Genomic DNA, 18,921 nt, shown 5'->3' with positions numbered 1-18,921 from the left:
AATTCACTATGGCCATGGAGTCCCAACATATCTGAAAATATAAAGAATATTTCCATATGTACTATACTGCACTGTTACATTTCCCATCTGTTTCAGTCTCAGGAGAGAAGCATTGAGTCAAGCTGATTTCTTCCAAGGAAAACCACAGAAAAAATATTGCATAAAATTGTTAGCCCTCTCACTGAATTAAGGGGAAAGAGAACATCATGTCCCACTTGAAACTTTAATCACCTGATAAAAATTGTTTTAATTACAAAGTTAGGCAATGAAAAACAAAAATCATACTTTTTTTCCCTCACAGCCTTTGGGTTTTATCTTACGAGAAGCTGAAATTAGCTTGAATTAAGTAGTTACAGTTCAGTGTTTTATACAAGTTGCTATGTAGAACAAGCTGTAACAACTATCAGTTTCCAGTGGTTCCCTTTCACTTAGTGGCTCAGAAGCTGAATCTCACTTTCATGATGCTTTGGATCTGTCAGACTGGTTGTACAGTCTGGGAAACTTGCTTGTACACAACGACTTTTCCAGTTTTCCTTTATTCTTGCCAGGACAGACCTACTGTAAGAAATGGTGCAAAGAACCCTCCAATATTATAAACTATTCCTGGTCCTAGATAAATTTGGCAATGCAGAAGTGTTGTCTTTGAGATATACCTTGGGGTGATTTTTTTTTTTTTTTTAATTCCTGACAAAATGTTGTTCTGGATTTTGGTAATTTTTCCAATTAATTGATCCTAATAATGTTGAGCATGAAGCTATTGCTTTTCTTTAGAAATATGTTAGACCAGCTTTTAATGGAATAAAATTGGAAGTGTTCACGTGTTTAAGTGTTCAAAATTAAGATTACCTTGACACTTGGACTCTGACTGTAGAAGTTTTCACTGACTGCCCAAGGAGTGGGTAGGATGTATCTTTAAGGAAACTAATAAATCCATAAAATCTTCAGTAATCACATCAGACCTTGAATTTATATCAGTTTCTTCTTGGTTTAAGGCACAAGCCTTCATGCCATTTGGCATCATTCACTCTAAAGACAAGAAGCACATTAAAATCAGATTACTCCAGAGCAGTGAGAATTTATGCCAGCACTACAACGGGATGGCCACAAATAAAGTGATTGCAGCCTGCTGCTTATTTTTAGAGTGACACCAAATGGCACAAAAAGTGATGTGCCAAAAAATATTGTAATGTAAGAATAGAGGGGATGGAAAAACCTCATAGGCATTTTACCAATAATTAGAAGAGTGGCTGAAAAATTATGCAATGATCCCTCTAAAAGGTATTGAACGCACTGAATTGAGATTAAATTCTAACTTACTGATTGTTCTGCTCTAATGCAGTTACCTTTATTAAAGGTTTGATCTGTCAGGCACTGAAGATCTTCAATTCCCACAAGAATAATTGGAAGTTGATGTTCTTTAGGTCTGATCCAAAGCCCAGTAAAATCAAGGGAGGTTCTGCTCAGGCGGCGTTTACCCTTCATCAGGAATGAATGACACACATTCTGCAGATTGTAGCAAAAAAGGTCTATTTCTACTGAGAAGACGGAAGTAAAAATATAATTGTCTGAGTTACAGAGTTAAACTGCTGAGAGAGGACTTTGGAGAGGAAATCCCGGAATAACGCCTCAGTACAGCTGGTCAATGAGGAATATCTTCCTCCCTTACAAAAAACAATTTAGGCCCTGATGTTGTCAAGGAATTAATAGTAAGAAAAAGAGTATAGCCATCTCTTGCATCCATCAGATGTATTTCTCAAAATTACTTTTATAAGTTCAGAAACAGGTATAACAGTCCTCTGGGCAATGCCCCAAAAAAAGCAAGGTGATAGATGTACAGCAGTCTGCTCTATCCTGCCCCTCATGTGACTCAGTTTGAAATGACAGCTCTGCCAAAAACAACCCCCACCAAGTAAACAAACAACAAAAAAAACCATCCTTGCACTTTTATTTTCCTATTAGCAGTTTTGAAACAAGAAAACTCTTCTGCCATTTTTTTCATGTCAGACACCAGCTGAAGCCAGTAGGGCTATTGCGTAACAGTATTACTGATGGGATATCGCTGGTTCTTATTTCAAAGCAACGCTTATCTGGCAGGGTGCCCTTTAGAAGTTGCATGAAGAATGTCATTCAGGGATGACAACGCGAGTGCCTGGACAGACCAATCCGTGAAACATAAATGTTGAGACAGAACAACGTGACAGATTCAGCTACGTTAGACCATATTACCTTTCAGAAGAACAGCAGCCCTCTGAAGATAAAGGAGAAAAAGTAGAGTTCTTAACATAAATCACACTTTGAATGATTAGGAAAAAGCCAATAATCTGCAAGAAGAATAGAGGCATTTTGTGTTTTACTTGGTAGCAATTATGGTGTAAGGATATTTTTTAACCCTGATATTTCTAAAATTTCTAAAAGTTGCAACATTTGGACCTTATAAAGATGAATGAAAAGAACAAGCAATGATTTGTTTAAAATGCAGATACTTGTTTGTACCAGTGCAGGCCTGGGTTTGGATTTTTTTTTTTCCATTTTGTAATCTGAAAGTCAGATTGGGTGGGTCTCAGAGCAAGGACAGTTTGACTACATGACATAATGATCCTTTGCCTGAGAATCCAGCCTTTTCGATAAATTGCCGGTGAAAGTGTCTCCTTCCCACAATACCTCTGACAGACAATTACAGTATTATGATTAACAGCATTCTTTTATGCTGCTTTCTCTTTCTTGCTCTGTATCTGAGTAAAGAGGAAAATGACTGAGACTGGCATAGTGGCAGAACTGTTCAAACAACAGCTTTTTTGGCAGACAAGCATCCCGAGAAGTAAGAAAGCTTCAGTTTTGGTCTGAGAGCACATGATGTAGCTATCCTTTTTGGTGTGAAACTTCGTAATTCTGTGAACTCCTTTTCCATTCCACCTGATAGTAGTTCTTCCTCCTACAGGACACAGAGCAGGAAAGGATTTTTAAGATGGACCCACTCTGACCTCTCACAGCCTGCATTTAAGTGTTTCATCAATGAGGTGTCATTCCTGATACCTCCAATCAAATGGTGGACAAGCCTTACAAAATATTACATCAGTACCATTAAATCTGAAAATGTCCTAATAGGTAGGTATGCCCAAATTGACCCTTACGTCCTCATTCACCATGTGAAACTAATTCCATTAGTTAGCTGGTTGTTTTAAGACAATTCCAGCTGAGAGACTGTTTGTAGGCCTTGCAGCTGAAAAAAAAATTTTTGTTAAACTATTTCTTTTCATATGTTTCCACCCCTTTTCCTGACTTCTATGAAACAGACACTATTTCAGACTTTTTGAGTGTTACCTGACAGGAGAACATGCGGACAAACCAGGCCATTCTGGCTCAGCAAACCAATTAGTTCGTTATGAGAGTCCATTTGTTTCCATTACTGATCACAGGATGGAACAAGGATGTTTGATTTTCTTATAAACATCATCATAATACCAGACAGGGAGCCCAAACCATTTGCTTTGAGGTAGACGCCATGGCATTCTTTTCTGCTCAGTAAATGGAAAGCGACGATGCTGCAGACACTGGAGTTGATTCCTCCATCTACTCAAGTGTAGGGGAGAGTTACAGCATTTCCATTGAGAATGAACAATATATTTCCTTTCTACTTTGTCCTTTGTTTAAACAATATATAAAGCAGTGCTGGAATACACACTAAATAGATGTATTTGCTAGAGGAGAAACGTAAAAACAATTTTCGAAGTAGCCATCCTGTAAAGCAAATGGCCAAAACCAAGTCAGAGTAAGGAACAGGCTTTATACAGTTAAAAGTCCATAAAAAGCAACAGAAAGACCCTTCTTAGCTTCAGCAGACTTTGGATCCAGTCAAAGCCAGAGGCAAGGCTGCCTTCATCTCAGTGCTTTAGCCGTCACCAGATTCACTTTAAATAACATCAAAAACTGTTTGCTTGACTCATTGTGTTTGTGATCAGATTCTCACAGATCAAAGCTCCTTGGTTTTGCTTCCCAAGGCATCATTGAGTGGCTGCTGGAGGATCGTGAGTCACCTCTGTGTGGACTATTGCCCTTTCTGAGGCAGAACCAGACAAGTTCAAGATGTTCTTTAATTTCTAACCATTTAGTCACAAATGGGATATGTGAGTCTGTTGCTAATGCAATAGTTGGACACTTGCTTTGTCCAAAGTGGAAAAGCCTGTGGTTTTTGAGGATACTATTAGGAGATATTTTCCTTTTGCCATATAAATGTGGTTAAGTCGTGATCACAGCACTTGCACAAATGCAAAGCCAAAAGCAACTATAAAACAGGTCAGCTTCTCAGGTCATAGCACTCGATAACAAATTCCCGTTCACCTCACTGGAGTTGGGATTATGTCCCTTATGACATCTGTCATCCTTCAGGCCTACAACAACCATATTTGTTTCCCCCTGTACACATTTGGGCTTTTTTATACACCACACTTACAGGTCCTTGGAGACTAAATGGTGATTTTCATTTCAGATTTCCCTATTGGATTGCTTACATACAGCTGTTAGTCTGCTTAGAAAATGGGAAATAATTCAAAACCAGCATATGACAAAGACTGTGTTACCTTTTTTTTTTCTTTTCTTCACTTTTTAGGCTGGTCCAGGGAAACGCTACTCACAGCAAAGTCTTTAAAAATGTGAGTGCTCGGTAAACAGCATAAATGCAAAGTTATTCAGCCTTCCAAATACTAAACTTTAATGTTTTGTACAATGAATTAGAGATTGACACAGCTTTCAACAAACATTGCAATAACTGCCATAGAAGTGAAGTATTGTATAGGTACCATATTTAGGGCTTTGGGAAGAAGAATAAGATTTTGCATTGCCATAGGCAAATACTGTTGAGTTCCAATACTTTTTGAAATCTTAGGCTAATATATACGTTTAGGAATCAGCAAGAAAAGCTGGCTAAAGCAAGTAGGTGACTGTTTTACTGTGGGCCTAGAAGGCGGCAAGTCAACTTCTTTATAACCTTATTATTCCTATATGTTACTTGTCAGTGCTTTAGCACAAATCAGCTTTCCAAAGGATTTTGGAGCTAACGTTTAATCTTTATGAGCATTGCAAAATGCATTATGTCATAACATGCTGACACATAGATCTACATCTGGGCACAAAGGGGGTGTCTTGAACAGACTAAGTCTTCCCAGATGTAAGTTTCCTTTGGAAACCTATTTAATACTTTCATTCTGCCAAAGGCTGCAATGATTTTCATTGCAGCTCTCCTAGCTTATTTCTTAATTCATTTAACAATGTCCAGAAAGTTAGAGGCAAATATAAATGTCATTATATCCAGATGTCTCCAATTTTGGCTTTTCTTTCTGTTAAATGATGCCATCTACTGTAGAATAACTGAATGACGAGCTTGTAAAAATGCAGAGAAATCTGCTTTATTTCCTTATTACTGTAAAATTATGTCAGTCATTTTGTGACATATTTTGAATTTCCATTATTTTCATCAATATTGTTGACTAAAATATGGAAAGGTGAGTATTCTCAGCATGAAAAATTAGTCACTGAGAAAAGCCTCTGCTTCAGAAAAGAGCAGCTGTCTTGAAAACAGCACATTTTCTAACCTGCAGTGCAAAAATATGGAAAAGATGGCCCTTTTTTACTCCCCATTCACACTGTTCTCTTCACTGTAAGGCAGCAGGATCATGTCCCTGGAAATAACAAAACAGGTCAATGAAAATGAAGTAAGGATGAAGAAAAAAATGACATATGAAAATGCAAATTCTTGGATAGGGATTTCCTAGTGAATAAGAACCTTGCTGTCTTAAACACATAGTTTAAAAAAAATTGTAGTTTTGAAATTATAACAGAGTGATACAGAGAGATTAAAATCTGAATATTAAAAATAAACACATCTTATGGGTACAGAAGTATGTGTACAGTATGCATTTTTTATATGTCTATGCAGTTCATATAACTGTACATGTGCACACAGTAAGAGTATTAATTCTTTTAGACCTATATCATTGTATTTTTATTTAACAGTTATATATAAACTATGTTTTGTCCTAAACTAATGAAAAATCATCTCTTCCCTTCCTCATTATGTTTGTAAATGAGAAGGACATTTTAACCTGTGTAGCTGGGAAGTGCTTAAGCAGAATGAGAGCTGAGTGCATCGCTCTCAGGTGAAGTGGACCTTTGTCCACCCATGCTCTCTAGGGTGTATCCAACCAGCTCCTTACAGGTGGATAACAAGCTCTAATGCCCCCAGGAGCTTTGATGGTATTCTGCCTCCCACAGTATACTGTTTTCGAGGTCTTCCTGTATACAGCAAGCGACTCGTACACTGAGCTGCTCAGCTTTATAATTCAGGTTTTTTTCACTAGTCATGAGAGACAGTAAAAAAGATTTTATTCATAACACTGCACATCTAATTTTTAAAATACATTTCAGCCTTCTTGTTTGTCAGGAAACTTTTGTCATAACTCTTTACAAGGCTGGGCAGATTGTTTTTTCCCTAAGTGCCCACAGTGAAATCCTGGTTTGTTAAATGAGGAAAATGTTTCTGGCAGAAACAGTCAGCAATTAATTAAGCAGAGAATCAGCTTATTTAACTGGGATCCACAGACATGATTCTGTGGTGTGAGAGCTGGGAAGCTAAGCAACTGTTTTAGAAACTAAATCTAGCTTGTCAGACTAAAAAAAAGGATGTCTAGATGGTCTTCAGAGATACTGCCTGTTAGGCAGTGTCCTTTGAAGCAGCATCTGATGCCATGACCCTGTGTCATGCTGGGTGTGAGGAGGACACTGTCTGGGAAATAAGGAGTTATTCACCTTCCTTGTGCAGGGCCTGAAGTTTCTGGTGAGGCCCAAAAGGTGGAGAAGTGAAGGGAAAAGGAAAAAGCTAATTTCTAAGTGATAGAAAATGTCTGAGGGGGATTAGTTTTCATACGCTGCTGCACTGTTTCAGATTTTAAGATTTTCTGTGTTGTCAAAGGAGGATGAAATAATGGATCCCAGGCTGACATCAAGCACAGAAAAAAATATTGGCTTGAAAAGGTCTGGAAAGGATTTTTGAAACCTTTTGGATCTTGTTGTTCTAACCAAGCTGGTAGTCAAAACCAGGCAACATTTTCCTGCTTGCTTCTTTTATAGCTGAAGTGCAAATGTAACCTAAGTTGGTGTACACAGGAAGCCTGTAGTGGGGTTGAAATTGGCAAAAAAGACCCCCTGTCCCATGCAGTACCCTGCTCTGAGACCCGCACGCTGGTTTTCCACTCAGTGAGCCAGGAGGTCTTGGTTATATTCCCGATTACCCTGACAGAGCACATACAAGGAGTTGATGAATTTCATGGGTGACATAGAGGAAAAAGTCAGGTTAATACAGACAAGGAAAAGCAGCTGAGTGAGACACTGGGAAGGGAGCAGAGTCCAAAAAACCTAAGCTCAGCTGAGTACATGGCAGTAAAGAAGGTGAACTGTTCAAGTACAAAAGACAAGAGGATTCAGGGAAGATGAAAAGGGAAGTTATGTGTTATGGGAAAGATGAAACCTAACAGAGAAAAAAGGACTGAAGCGGAAGCATGAGAAGGGAGGAAACACATCCCAGTGGATAATATGCCAAAGAGCATGGGTGTGGGTATGCAGATACCCACAAATACAGACAGAAAGAAAAACAAAGCATGTAAAGAGGAAAAAGAGACCAGTGTTCTTACCTCAGTCTTGGAAAAGAGAAAAAACAGAGATGAAAGATGTTACAAGTGAGAAAGGAAGAAGGGACTGCATAACCTATAGGAATGGACTGCACCATAAATTTGGACTCAGTCTCATACTATGTAATTATGACCATTACGACAATTTGATGGCATTCAGAATTTTCTGTCTGGAGCCAGTGATAATTTTAATGTCAGAGCTTTGAATTACATCTTTTGGCATTTTTTTTTCCTTTTTGAAGGGTGTTGTGTAGTAGATAACTTATTCTGATACTAAAGTTTTAAGGATGATGTAGATACACAAATAGTCCTTTCTCCAGAATTTTGTGTTTGTAAAGTAAATATTTTGAATTATTCATGGAAAACATCTTATTCGGTTATTCAAGATATTCAGTGATACTTCTATTTGCAATCTGAGACTTCTACAAAACTTACAAGGAACTTGTATAACTTTGTAGTGTTATTTTCATATTCATGGTTGCTTAAATGACCAGGTTCCTGGATCTTGTTTCTCTAAGAAAATACAAACCCAAAATTTAATGTTTGATGCTGGTTTTCATCAGTCTCTTCGAATTCATTATCTACAACAAATTTGATGAGTAGAATAGCTGTTGGAAGGAATTCACAAAGCCATGGATTTTACAGATGAACAATGTTTTTTCTGAAAATATGGACGCTTGTAACATTTGAGAGGGCCAGATGACACATTAATGGCAAACAATTTGGGCAATTAATGTGAACATTTTTTTAGCTGTATCACATACATTGGCTTTCAAAAAACCATTTTAAAAACACTTGGTGCTAACTAATAATGCAAGATTCTAGTGACAAGAGTTCCTGCTTGACAGATGACTTATTCCACATCCAAGTGTGAGTGCTCATGTTGGCACATGGGGGGCAATGATACACTTGTTTGAGAGATTTGGCACATTTTCTTTTTAGCTGCGGCAGAGAATTCAGTTGCTAATTACACAGTAACTCAGTCTGACACTAAAATTACTTGAGACGGAAGATTATCACAGATTTAATTGGTCTTTGGATCAGCTCCAGGAGGTTTCCATTGATGTCTTTTTATAGATTCAGAGCAGACTCTGCATTTAATGTAACAGATCCTCCCAGTGTCTGAAAAGAAATATTTAGCCTTTTAGTTCACATGCATAAACTATATTACAGTAGAAAACAAAACAGACTATCCAACAGCTTTCATGTTAGTCATCTTTGATTTGGAAAACACATTTGAAATAATATTGAACACTATTTTGTCTTTCTTTCCAGTCGCAGGATGTACCCATCTTGGGCAGCTTTATGCTGACAGGGATGTTTGGAAACCAGAGCCATGCCAAATCTGTGTGTGTGACTCGGGATCTGTTCTCTGCGATGACATCATCTGTGATGATCAGGAGCTGGACTGTCCCAACCCAGAGATTCCCTTTGGAGAGTGCTGTCCAATTTGTCCACAAACAACACCACAACCTGCAACAGTAAGTTTGCTCTCAATGTTGTTACTTTGGTGTTGCCACCTTGATCCATGTCAGTCTCCATTCATTTTCTTTTAGATACTTTTTTTTTTTTAAATGCTAAGCTTCTGACTTTCTGACTCTAGGCAAATAAGTAGGACAGGCAAAATTTTCCAGATCAGATAAAAAATCAGCTTAAGCTTTCACAGAGTTCTATCTTTTTTGTTAAATTCAAGAATACTTCTGTATTCTGTCAGAGAATTTGTACCAGATCTGACAAAATACTTGTTAGTCCTTTGGGCTATGCAGCTGAAAGGATGAAGTCCTTCAACCCAGTTTTACACAGACAAAAGGCACAGATAAATAGTAGAAAGGGACAGAGGGCAACAACTAATCATTACATTTTTCATCTTACAGAGAAGCATAGGTATAATGCAAACAGCTTATTTGTTGACTACACGCTCAGTCTGTATCCATGAAACTAATGCCAAAGCAAGTTAGACAATTTTCACAACACACTGAGAGTCTGCATTTCTTATCAACTCAGTGCTACATCATCACAGAGTAAATTTCCTTTTGCAGAGTTATTGCTGACTTAATGCCCTGTAAAGGAAAGGTGATTCAAGCCCTACATCCCTAATTTATCATCATCTTGTTTATAGACACCAACATTATCTAAACTAGTTGCAGCAACTTAACCTCAGGAAAATCAAGAATGTTAGTTCATGCCAAGTCCCCTGCCTAAACCGCTTCAGTGAGAGCACCATCTATACTGAGCACTAAGGTTATCTGAACATTTCATCCTTGATTAAGGTCCATGAGATTCTGTTAAAGTACATAGATTTCCACAGGCACATTGAAGATTCTTATCCAGAAGGTAAAAGAGGGTGAAAGAGATGTGTATATGGAAGAGAAAGGGAGCAGATGTATTTCTGTGCCTCTTTAGTATACCTGCTTAAACATGAAATGGCATATACAAATACATCACCTAGTGTTAGTTTCACCATGCTAGTGCAACTCTACTGCTTCCAGGATTACCTGGAATTACCTGAGCTACTTCAATGAACAGTTTTCAGGATGTAAATGAGTGGTACATGCAAGCATGCTGGAGATATAAGCACAGCTCCCTCTCTTGTTGACTCTAGAGACTCTTTTATCAGTTCTGTGGTTCCTGATAATAAAGGACATGTGGACTAATTCCTCCAGCCTCTGTCTTTGATATGTATGAGTTTGGTCAGCCCACTGGAAGCTGTCGTGCTGACCCTGGATGGTATATAGGGAAATGCCATATTGAAAGATCCAAGATAGTTTCAGCTGAATATTCTCTGCTACTACTAGCAGCTGAATACATAAAAACTGTTCTGAACTATTAATTGAGAATCAAGATGTGTAACTGAACTATTAATTGAAAAATTATTGAATTGGAGGAGTAGATCTGAGAAATTAAAATTAGCTACATTGTCACACTTAACATGCTGGACTTAAAAGGATACAAGAAAACCGCCCCTTACAACTCTCCACAGTGGACTTCTGTCCTCATTATACTCGATGGCAAAGCTCTACTGACTTCACTAGTGCCATTTTTTTTGCCTACAAGAAAGCTGTAGCTTTATGGATGAACTGAGAAAATGTAAATGAAAGATTGACCAAAAACCCCACGGCTTTTAAATATAATGAATAAGAATAAATGGAATTCATTTGATAAATCTATATTCCAATGTTTAAATATGTTTTCCTCTTGTTTTATATATATATATATTCAGTTTTCTATTGTATTTTGGTTTTCTTTCTAAATGTAATTACTTTTCCTTTTTTTCTAGCCTTCTCCTCCACACAATGGAGGGCCGAAAGGAGACCCTGTAAGTGCAGCTTCTTTTCTTTCCCAAGGAAATTAACAAAATCAGGAGCCAATTCCTATAGCGCTATATATCCCATTCAAGCTTCTGAGATATCCAGCTATCATTGATATCTGCACTGTCTGCAGGACTGTGCCATATAGTTATTCTGAAGTAGCCCTTTAGCTTCAACAGAGCTCTCAAAAATTTAAACTGGAAAAACAGAGAGAAAGAGAGAAAGTTTAGTCCAAACTGTATTACAATTATTATTTTTTGTTATATTTCTTCCCAGTAGGAAAAAAAAAAAACCCCATAAGCTATGGACTCCACTAGCAGTAATAATTTTAGATTCAGGAATTGACCTGTTTAATATTTGTAGTGTGTTTGATCAAATATCAGCAGTAATAAGGCTCCAGCAACTAAGAAGTGTTTCCATATATGAATTTTGTCTACTGTCTATGTCTTTCCTGAATGTTCGGTTGTGGTCTTAGTTATGTTTAGCAGAGAAAGTTTCCCACCACAATCTCACAGACTTTGTTACACATGAAAGGATTCATCCTGCGATGCCCTTGCAGTTGGAGGCAAGGGCTGATGGCTGTATCTGCTCTGTTTGTGTCTTTGCAGGGTCCTCCTGGGCTCCCAGGCAGAAACGGTGCCCCTGGGCCTCCAGGACAGCCAGGAAGTCCTGGAGCCCCTGGCGCCCCTGGCGCCCCTGGGATCTGCCAGTCGTGTCCCACTATAAACGGAGGCGTAAGTCATTGTTATATTCAGCTTCTACCTTGTTGCTCATAAGCATAAAAAGCAATACTGTAGGCACCTAGCCCTTGCACCTTCACACCTACTTTCCTTTCGGGGGCATCTGTCTCTCATTTGAGCCTTTGAAAAACACAGCTGAGTGGTAGGTAGGGTTTTGTTGTGATTTTGAGGGTTTGTCCACAAAATTTGTCTAGAGTGCAATTAAATCTCTGTTTTATCTTATTTTTAAAAACTTTTGGAGCCAGATCTGATGCAGGACATATGTAACTCAGAAATTAATCTGACCAGAAAGAAAGTGTGCAGGAGGAAGTATATCCCCTCAAGCTTAATGGTTAGGGAACTGACTTCCTTTCCTATATTTTACCCAATACATGTTTAATAAAGAAACATTCCCAGGAGACTAGACCAAAACACAGATTCTCTGCTTGCAGGGAAGTGCCATGTAAGTACTATTTGTCATGCTCCCTCTTTATTTCTGGCCCACTGAATCTTGAATTTTCTTCTGAAGAGTTGGGCAGCAAGAGAGATAATTTGAACTAAAGTTTCTGTGCAGTTGGATTTGTTAAGAGACCTGAGCCACAGCTAGTGCTTTGTTAATTACATTATCTCCCATGCAACTGAGCAAGCCTAGCTTTACAAGATGGGATTGCTTTGGCACAAAACTTTTAAAAATCTTATGTTAAAACAATTGCTGCTTTTGAACATAGGTCACTATTTATAGCTTCCATGTATGCTTCCCACTACCAGGTAAGCCAAAAGCTGAGGAAAGATGTCTTGGTTTTACTTAATTCTGAAAGGGATTATATCTGAAGGACTGAGTTTCTGGGGGAGGCACCCATGGGTTGCTTAACCAGTCTCAGTGGACATCACAATAACATGCCAAGAGAGCTACTGGGTTGTGGTTAGCAGATGCAGAGAGAGGAGACGATGATAGGCTGAATTAGTCACCCACTCCAACACTGTATCAAAGACATGCTATTGGATCCCAGCAAGAGGGTTGACAGCATTAGCACAGGAGTCGTCTTGTACCTGGTCAGAGAAGCAACTAGGTCCACAGCAGTTTGGGTTATCAGGCAGAAAACTGCATATATTCAGCCTTTCCTGATCAACCACCTACAGGCCATTAATGAATAAACTGCATTGATGCCATGTTATTCAACTAAGTTTGCTAACATCTGCATAATAAAATCAGCATATGCCAATTAAGAGGCTTACAGGTTAATTCCTTGAAAATCTGACTGTAGAATTTATAGTTTTCTCCTTTTTTAAACAACGTTTTATCTAAATGGGTGTGTCAAAGATGCTATCTGCCCTCAGAAAGGCCCACAGGACATGTGTTCACTCCATGCCTTGGGCTGAGCTTCCATTTGTTTCAAGATAAATTGTCAAAATAATTGAGGCTTGGCTGCTTGGGCTCAAAAGTAATGATTGAATTATTTGGAGTGACATAGTGAATGGGAAGGGAGAAAGGGAAAGATGGTAAATGGCATTAGGAAAAAGTGTAATGCTCAGTTTTCTAGGATGTGTAAGTTCCCATGCATGAGGTAAAAAACAAAATTTGTAATTCAGGGAAGGAGAGACTTATACATAAGTAAGAGATTTTTGCTACAAAACACTCTGAAATGAGACATTCACTAATGACAGGTGAAAGAAATGAGGAGACTAATAATAAACTGTTAAACTGTTGCATTCTTTAGTGCAACAGAAAACATTTCATCAACTTCCTTGAGTGACAACTAAGGCCAACAGAAAAGAGGCTGATAAAGAAAATGCGGGGGGGGGAAGCTTGAAAGGAGTCAAACAAGAATCAGAAGAGGAGAGAGGTAATTTTTTGGCTCAGCTGAGGCCCAGCTATCAAGATGAAAGCTGGATACACACAACGTAGGGAGCTAACGTTACCATGACCACAAGAGAAAGATATTGGCACTGAGTTAGAAATCTGGGAGCTATATGTCAAACAAGTACTACCCAAGGGATACAAATGAGTTATTTCTATACATTTGCCATACCAACGTAAGAAAAGACTTATTTGATTTGTAGCAATCACCTATTTTTTCTTTTTTTTTTTTTTTTCTTTTTTCTTTCTGTTTTTCTCTATTTCTTTTACAGAGTTTTTCTCCACAGTATGACTCCTATGATGTGAAGGCTGGTACATCTGGTATCATTTACCCACAGCCTATTGTAAGATGATATAGCCTTTTTTCTGTCCTTTCCTTTTTTTTTAAAGAACAAATTTTCTGCTCTTAGATTATGCCTTGGATGTGTATGTATCCTGATTTTAATTTAACAAGCTAAGTTTTAATTTAATTGTTGTCTGCAAGTGGAATGTGATGTAAGGCAGCAGTTTGCTTGGCGATATCGTTCTAGAAAGTAACTATAGATTATCTGGAGTTTTTGCCTTTTCTCTCTCTTTTTTCCTTTTATCTTCTTTTTCCTAATTTCTCTCTGAGTCACGTTCTTACAGTACCTAAACATTTATCCCTTTCTCCCTTGCATACCCTCCTCATTTACCTGCTTTGATATTCTTTTACTAATTGCTTCCCTCCCTTTCACCACTTTTTTACCTCTTCTACTGACTCCAGTCTTCCATTAACCACTCAGCAGCATTTTATCTTTATTCAGTATGATACTCCATACTTGTTTACTTTTCCACAACTCAAATTTTCCTGATAAGAAGTGAGTAAACCCCTCTTATAATATTTTTTTAATCTCAGAAGCTTTTTATTTTTTCTTTTTACAATAATTTTTTTACCCACAGCTATTCAGGATAAGGATGCTGTATATGCCTGCTAGGCCTAGCCCAAGCTTTTCACAGTTTTTCTAGTGAGATAAAGCATGGTTTGCCTGAAAACATAATGCATGAGCTATGCTTCCTGTATAAAATAAACCTAAATGCTGCACCTCATGATTTTTCTTTTAGGCACTAGGATTTAGACATATTCGTCACCAATGACATGGAGTGTTCTTGATTCAGGCAATCTCCTATATAGAGGATGTGGTGGATTGCGATTATTTGAAATTGGCTGCTGCTTCATTAAGCACGATCATTATTTTCAGACCAATGCTGCCTAACAAGGTTTGGGTATCACATGTTGTAACACATCAAGGCAGCTCCAAGGAAGCGTGTTATTTCTCAGGGTTCCATCAGATCATCTTGTGAGATAAATTTTGCTTATCATGGCAGCTGTTTTTCCTGAAATATAGTTCATTGTTTTCTCACCTTTATTTTCATCTGTTTATTTCTACCTTGTTCATTCACTAATATGATCATCCATGCACTGGTCTTCTTCAACCATCTGTTTTTGTATTTGTTTATTTATTTATTCACTTTCAGCTCCTCACGGTTGTTGCCCACAGCTTATCACATCATCTACATTTTGCTACTGGGTGTCTTAACATGGGATGTGCTGAATCAGGCAGATAACCAAGATACCTTTCAGCTAACACACATGGTTACTCCTCTCTATTTTGGCATTCTTCCCTGAGGTCCTTCGTGATTTCTTGTGCTCTGATCCCTGGACTTGGGTTAAAAAAAACAACATAAAAGACTTAATTGGGAACCCTAGAATGTCTGCAGCAAGAATTGTCTGTATGCTTTCAGGTCATATGTTCTTTTATATTGCATCATGCAGTGCAAGACTGCAAAGCCAGTAACAGAGCAGCTACAGGCAGATGTGACTGAACTCACTAGAACTGAATAATATTTATCACTAATATAACATAGATTAATTTATTTGTTAATTTATAAATAGAATTTAACATTTTTAACTTAAACTTTTGATTTAAATAATTGAAAATAATTTGGAAGATAATAAAATAAAAAATGCCAGCTATAGCACCAGTATTTGTCCATGGGTGGTTACCGTGCCTGGTATTCCTTCAGTCACACATCTCTCCACTGCCGTCTTTCTGGTAGCTTTTATGCTGCTTGTAGACTGAATTTGTACTTTACATCTCAGTTTCTCTTTACTTGCTCATATAATCTCCACATTGCCTTTGCCTCTTTCCACCAGTGCACATATTCTAACTAAAGTATGTTCATTTATTCACAGTCTGGAGATGCTGCCAGCAAGCAAATGCCATGCCTAACTCTCAGTTTATCTCCTTAGTGTGTATCTTGAAGAAAAATAACATCTTGTTTGTTTATAGCCATAAGTCTAATTAATTGATTGCAATTGATGAGTTGATGGTTTCAATTCATGCTAAGTCCAAATTTATTTTGTACCAAATAAGTTCTAACAATTAGCAGTGAGGGACAGCTTGTTGTATTCACATGTTGAATGCAACCTGATTTACCCCAACACTAACTGCTCTGCCACTTGTTGTACTCCCTGCCTTAGAAAACAGCAAATATTACAATGATTCTCTGTTTTCCACAAAAGGCAATCTGTGAACTAATAAACATAGTATATGCGTAGTATGGTAGTATACTATACTACGTATACCAGTATAGTATAGCTATCCTATTATTCTTGTATTAGCAGAATTATATTCCTGTACATCTATAATACACAACCTATTCTGATGCTATATGACAATATCCCATGAAACACATTGTGTACAACATTAAGCTATGGAATATACTGCCAGTACTGCAGCACACAGTGATTCTCATGTAATTCATATACTTCAAGTGTTTTGGCTCTAGAGTTTAATTTAACAAAAGCTTTTTTTGAAAGAACTACATACAGCTGCAGCAAACCACTGTGCTAATTTTCAAATAGTTTCTGTTTTCCAGTATAAATGTTTTTGTGGCTGTTGCTACAGGAAGTAGAAATAGTAACACTCTTCCCACATTGCAAATTTCCTTATTAATATTTTTAATACTTTACTCCCTTTTTACCAGTTAAAATAAGGAACAATATTACTGATTTGAGTTAAGACACATGCATATTGAGATTCCATCCTCTGAGTCCTTTGGTTAGTCCAGATATCATTTATTTTTTATGGCTTAGTACTCTAAAGTTCAGAATATATTTCAGTGGTGAAAATGGTTGTCTTACTAACAAGTAACAAGAATATGGCCTTAATTCAGTATACCTGTAAGTCCTAAGAAGTCTAGGGTCATAAACGATTTATCATACAAGGTTCTTCTAATGGGTCGTATATGTATATGTAATATAGCTCCTGAATGCAGGTGAGAAATTTTAAAATTAGTTTTAGAAAGCAAAATCTGGCATCAACAGATTAGCAAGCCAAGGTTATTAGTACACTTTGGCTCCACCACTGAAGATGTAGGGTTAGGTTAATAAAGCTCAGTTACAGAGCAGAGAAGGTGAAACTCATTTACCCTGTTTAACAAATTAAGAGTTCCAGTTATCTATCCTGACAGTTTAGGTAGATGAAAAGCTGAGCTGCGAGCATCCTTCTGGGTGTCCAGAGAAGTGGAATAGTGACTTAAAAGAAAAAATTGACAGCTTTGAAAATATCTTGTGGAGTATGTTAGCTAAGGCTGCAAAGAGAAACCCTTTCTGAAGGGACTGTAGGCACTAAACAATGTTTTTAATAATGTGTATATATACTGCTTTGTCTTTTTTACTGCACCAAGTGCATGTCACCTTGGATTTTTCTCTGTACTAATGTGTAAAAATTTATTTCACAGTTATTGGTGACTCTTGCAACTACATTAAGCTTTATAGCTATCTTACGTTAATATAATGACTATTTTTTAACCTACACTATAGACTGGCTTTCCAGGACCCCCCGGCCCCGCTGGCCCCATTGGCCCACCTGGTCCTGTAGGTCCTCCTGTAAGTAAAATTAATTTTTCACTATCATCTCATTCCTTTATATGAGCCTCTCATTTTCTCTGTCATAAGTATTAGTTATATTTTCAGCTGATTAAATCTCTGCTGAAGAATTTTATGAATAAATGTCATCTTCTATTAATTGGGCTGTACCATGGGCATATACCACCAAGACTCGGTGGCTGAGTGCTATATACCATGCTTGCTTTAGTCCGTGTGTTCCTCTGCACTTTCTGGAATTCTGTGGGGTGCCACCTAAGGTTGTCTTAAGACATGCCACTGCCTATCATCCTCTGTTAATATTCCCAAATGTTTATTCATACAAAAATTTTTCAGGAGATAAAGGAAAGTGGGAATCCTAATACACTGTCCATGAACACAAAAAGGGTCTGAGTTTTTTTATGTGCATCTCCTTTCAGAGGAGTAGTTTTAATTCTGTTTTCATGGAGGTGTATTGTGCTTGGTCCTGCCGTTTCACCTTTGGTCATTTGGTGACAATTCCGACTAACATTTTCCTTACAATTATGAAATTGTTATAAAATGTAGTAGCACCATGGAATGAGGCATGTCACTATTCACATCTTAACTGTTTTTTTGCTCGATTATAGGGCTCTTCTGGATACCAAGGTTCCCCCGGAGAACCAGGACAACCTGGCCCTCCTGTACGTATACATTACCTATCACTATATATGTTAAAGGGATGATCTTACAAGCATGAATCAGTGTCATCACTGGATTGGATTGAAATTTTACAGTTCATCATCTCTGTTTACATGTATGTCAAGTGTAAATGTATTTTATGACAGCAAATGCGTTTTTGATTTGAAAGATATTATAGTTAATATAAATTATTTTTCTACAGGGACCTCCAGGCCCTCTTGGATCGATAGGCCCAGCTGGTCCACCAGGAAAAGATGTAAGTTCACTATTATTTATCCAGTGACTAATAAATGGGAAGAAAGTTCATTAAACAGTAAGATAGCAGAGCACATTGATACCATTGCATTTAAGAATTGTTAACCTCTCCCTATTTCTCAATTTGACAACATGATTGTAAGAACTAGATATGGCTTACATTAGGTATGAATATCTATTCAAAAAAAGTTTCAATTTTAGCAGGCAATTTAATTGACACAACCAAAAAAAAAAAAAGGAAGAAAAAAGAAAACCTAAGCATTAAATACCCTCTTTTGATCTAGTGCAAAATAAATTAGCAGTTATAACGAGAAACAGACAGTAGTGGTAGTTGTCTGCTCCCTTCAAGTCTGGCTCTGAGAGCTCAGGCTGTTAAAAACATCTTTTGTGTCACAGCTGGAAGTCCTAAATAGGAATAGTAAGAGGCGAGACAATCAGCTAAAGTTTTGGTCCATTTGAGTGTTTCACCATGAAAAATAAGTTTTCTATGATCATCTCTTCTTAAAAGTTGGCTTGAAATAAATTAGATATT

General features: G+C 37.5%; 1 protein-coding gene across 2 annotated transcripts in view; it reads left to right on the top strand.

Moving 5' to 3' along the window:
* COL3A1 (collagen type III alpha 1 chain) overlaps positions 1-18,921 on the top strand; it is a 53,911-nt gene that overhangs the window by 9,637 nt on the left and 25,353 nt on the right. The window contains exons 2-8 of one of the 2 annotated variants that reach the window (XM_064452029.1): positions 8,955-9,160; positions 10,957-10,995; positions 11,596-11,721; positions 13,837-13,908; positions 17,412-17,477; positions 18,083-18,136; positions 18,337-18,390. In XM_064452029.1, the coding sequence (XP_064308099.1) occupies positions 8,955-9,160; positions 10,957-10,995; positions 11,596-11,721; positions 13,837-13,908; positions 17,412-17,477; positions 18,083-18,136; positions 18,337-18,390 (617 nt within the window). The remainder of the gene's footprint in view (positions 1-8,954; positions 9,161-10,956; positions 10,996-11,595; positions 11,722-13,836; positions 13,909-17,411; positions 17,478-18,082; positions 18,137-18,336; positions 18,391-18,921) is intronic. The other variant, XM_064452031.1, reaches the window with a different exon arrangement.

The sequence above is a fragment of the Phalacrocorax carbo genome, chromosome 5 (genome assembly GCF_963921805.1).
Source record: "Phalacrocorax carbo chromosome 5, bPhaCar2.1, whole genome shotgun sequence".
Lineage (NCBI taxonomy): Eukaryota > Metazoa > Chordata > Aves > Suliformes > Phalacrocoracidae > Phalacrocorax > Phalacrocorax carbo.
Note: the sequence above shows the minus strand (reverse complement) of the source record. Positions and strands in the feature narration are given on the sequence as shown.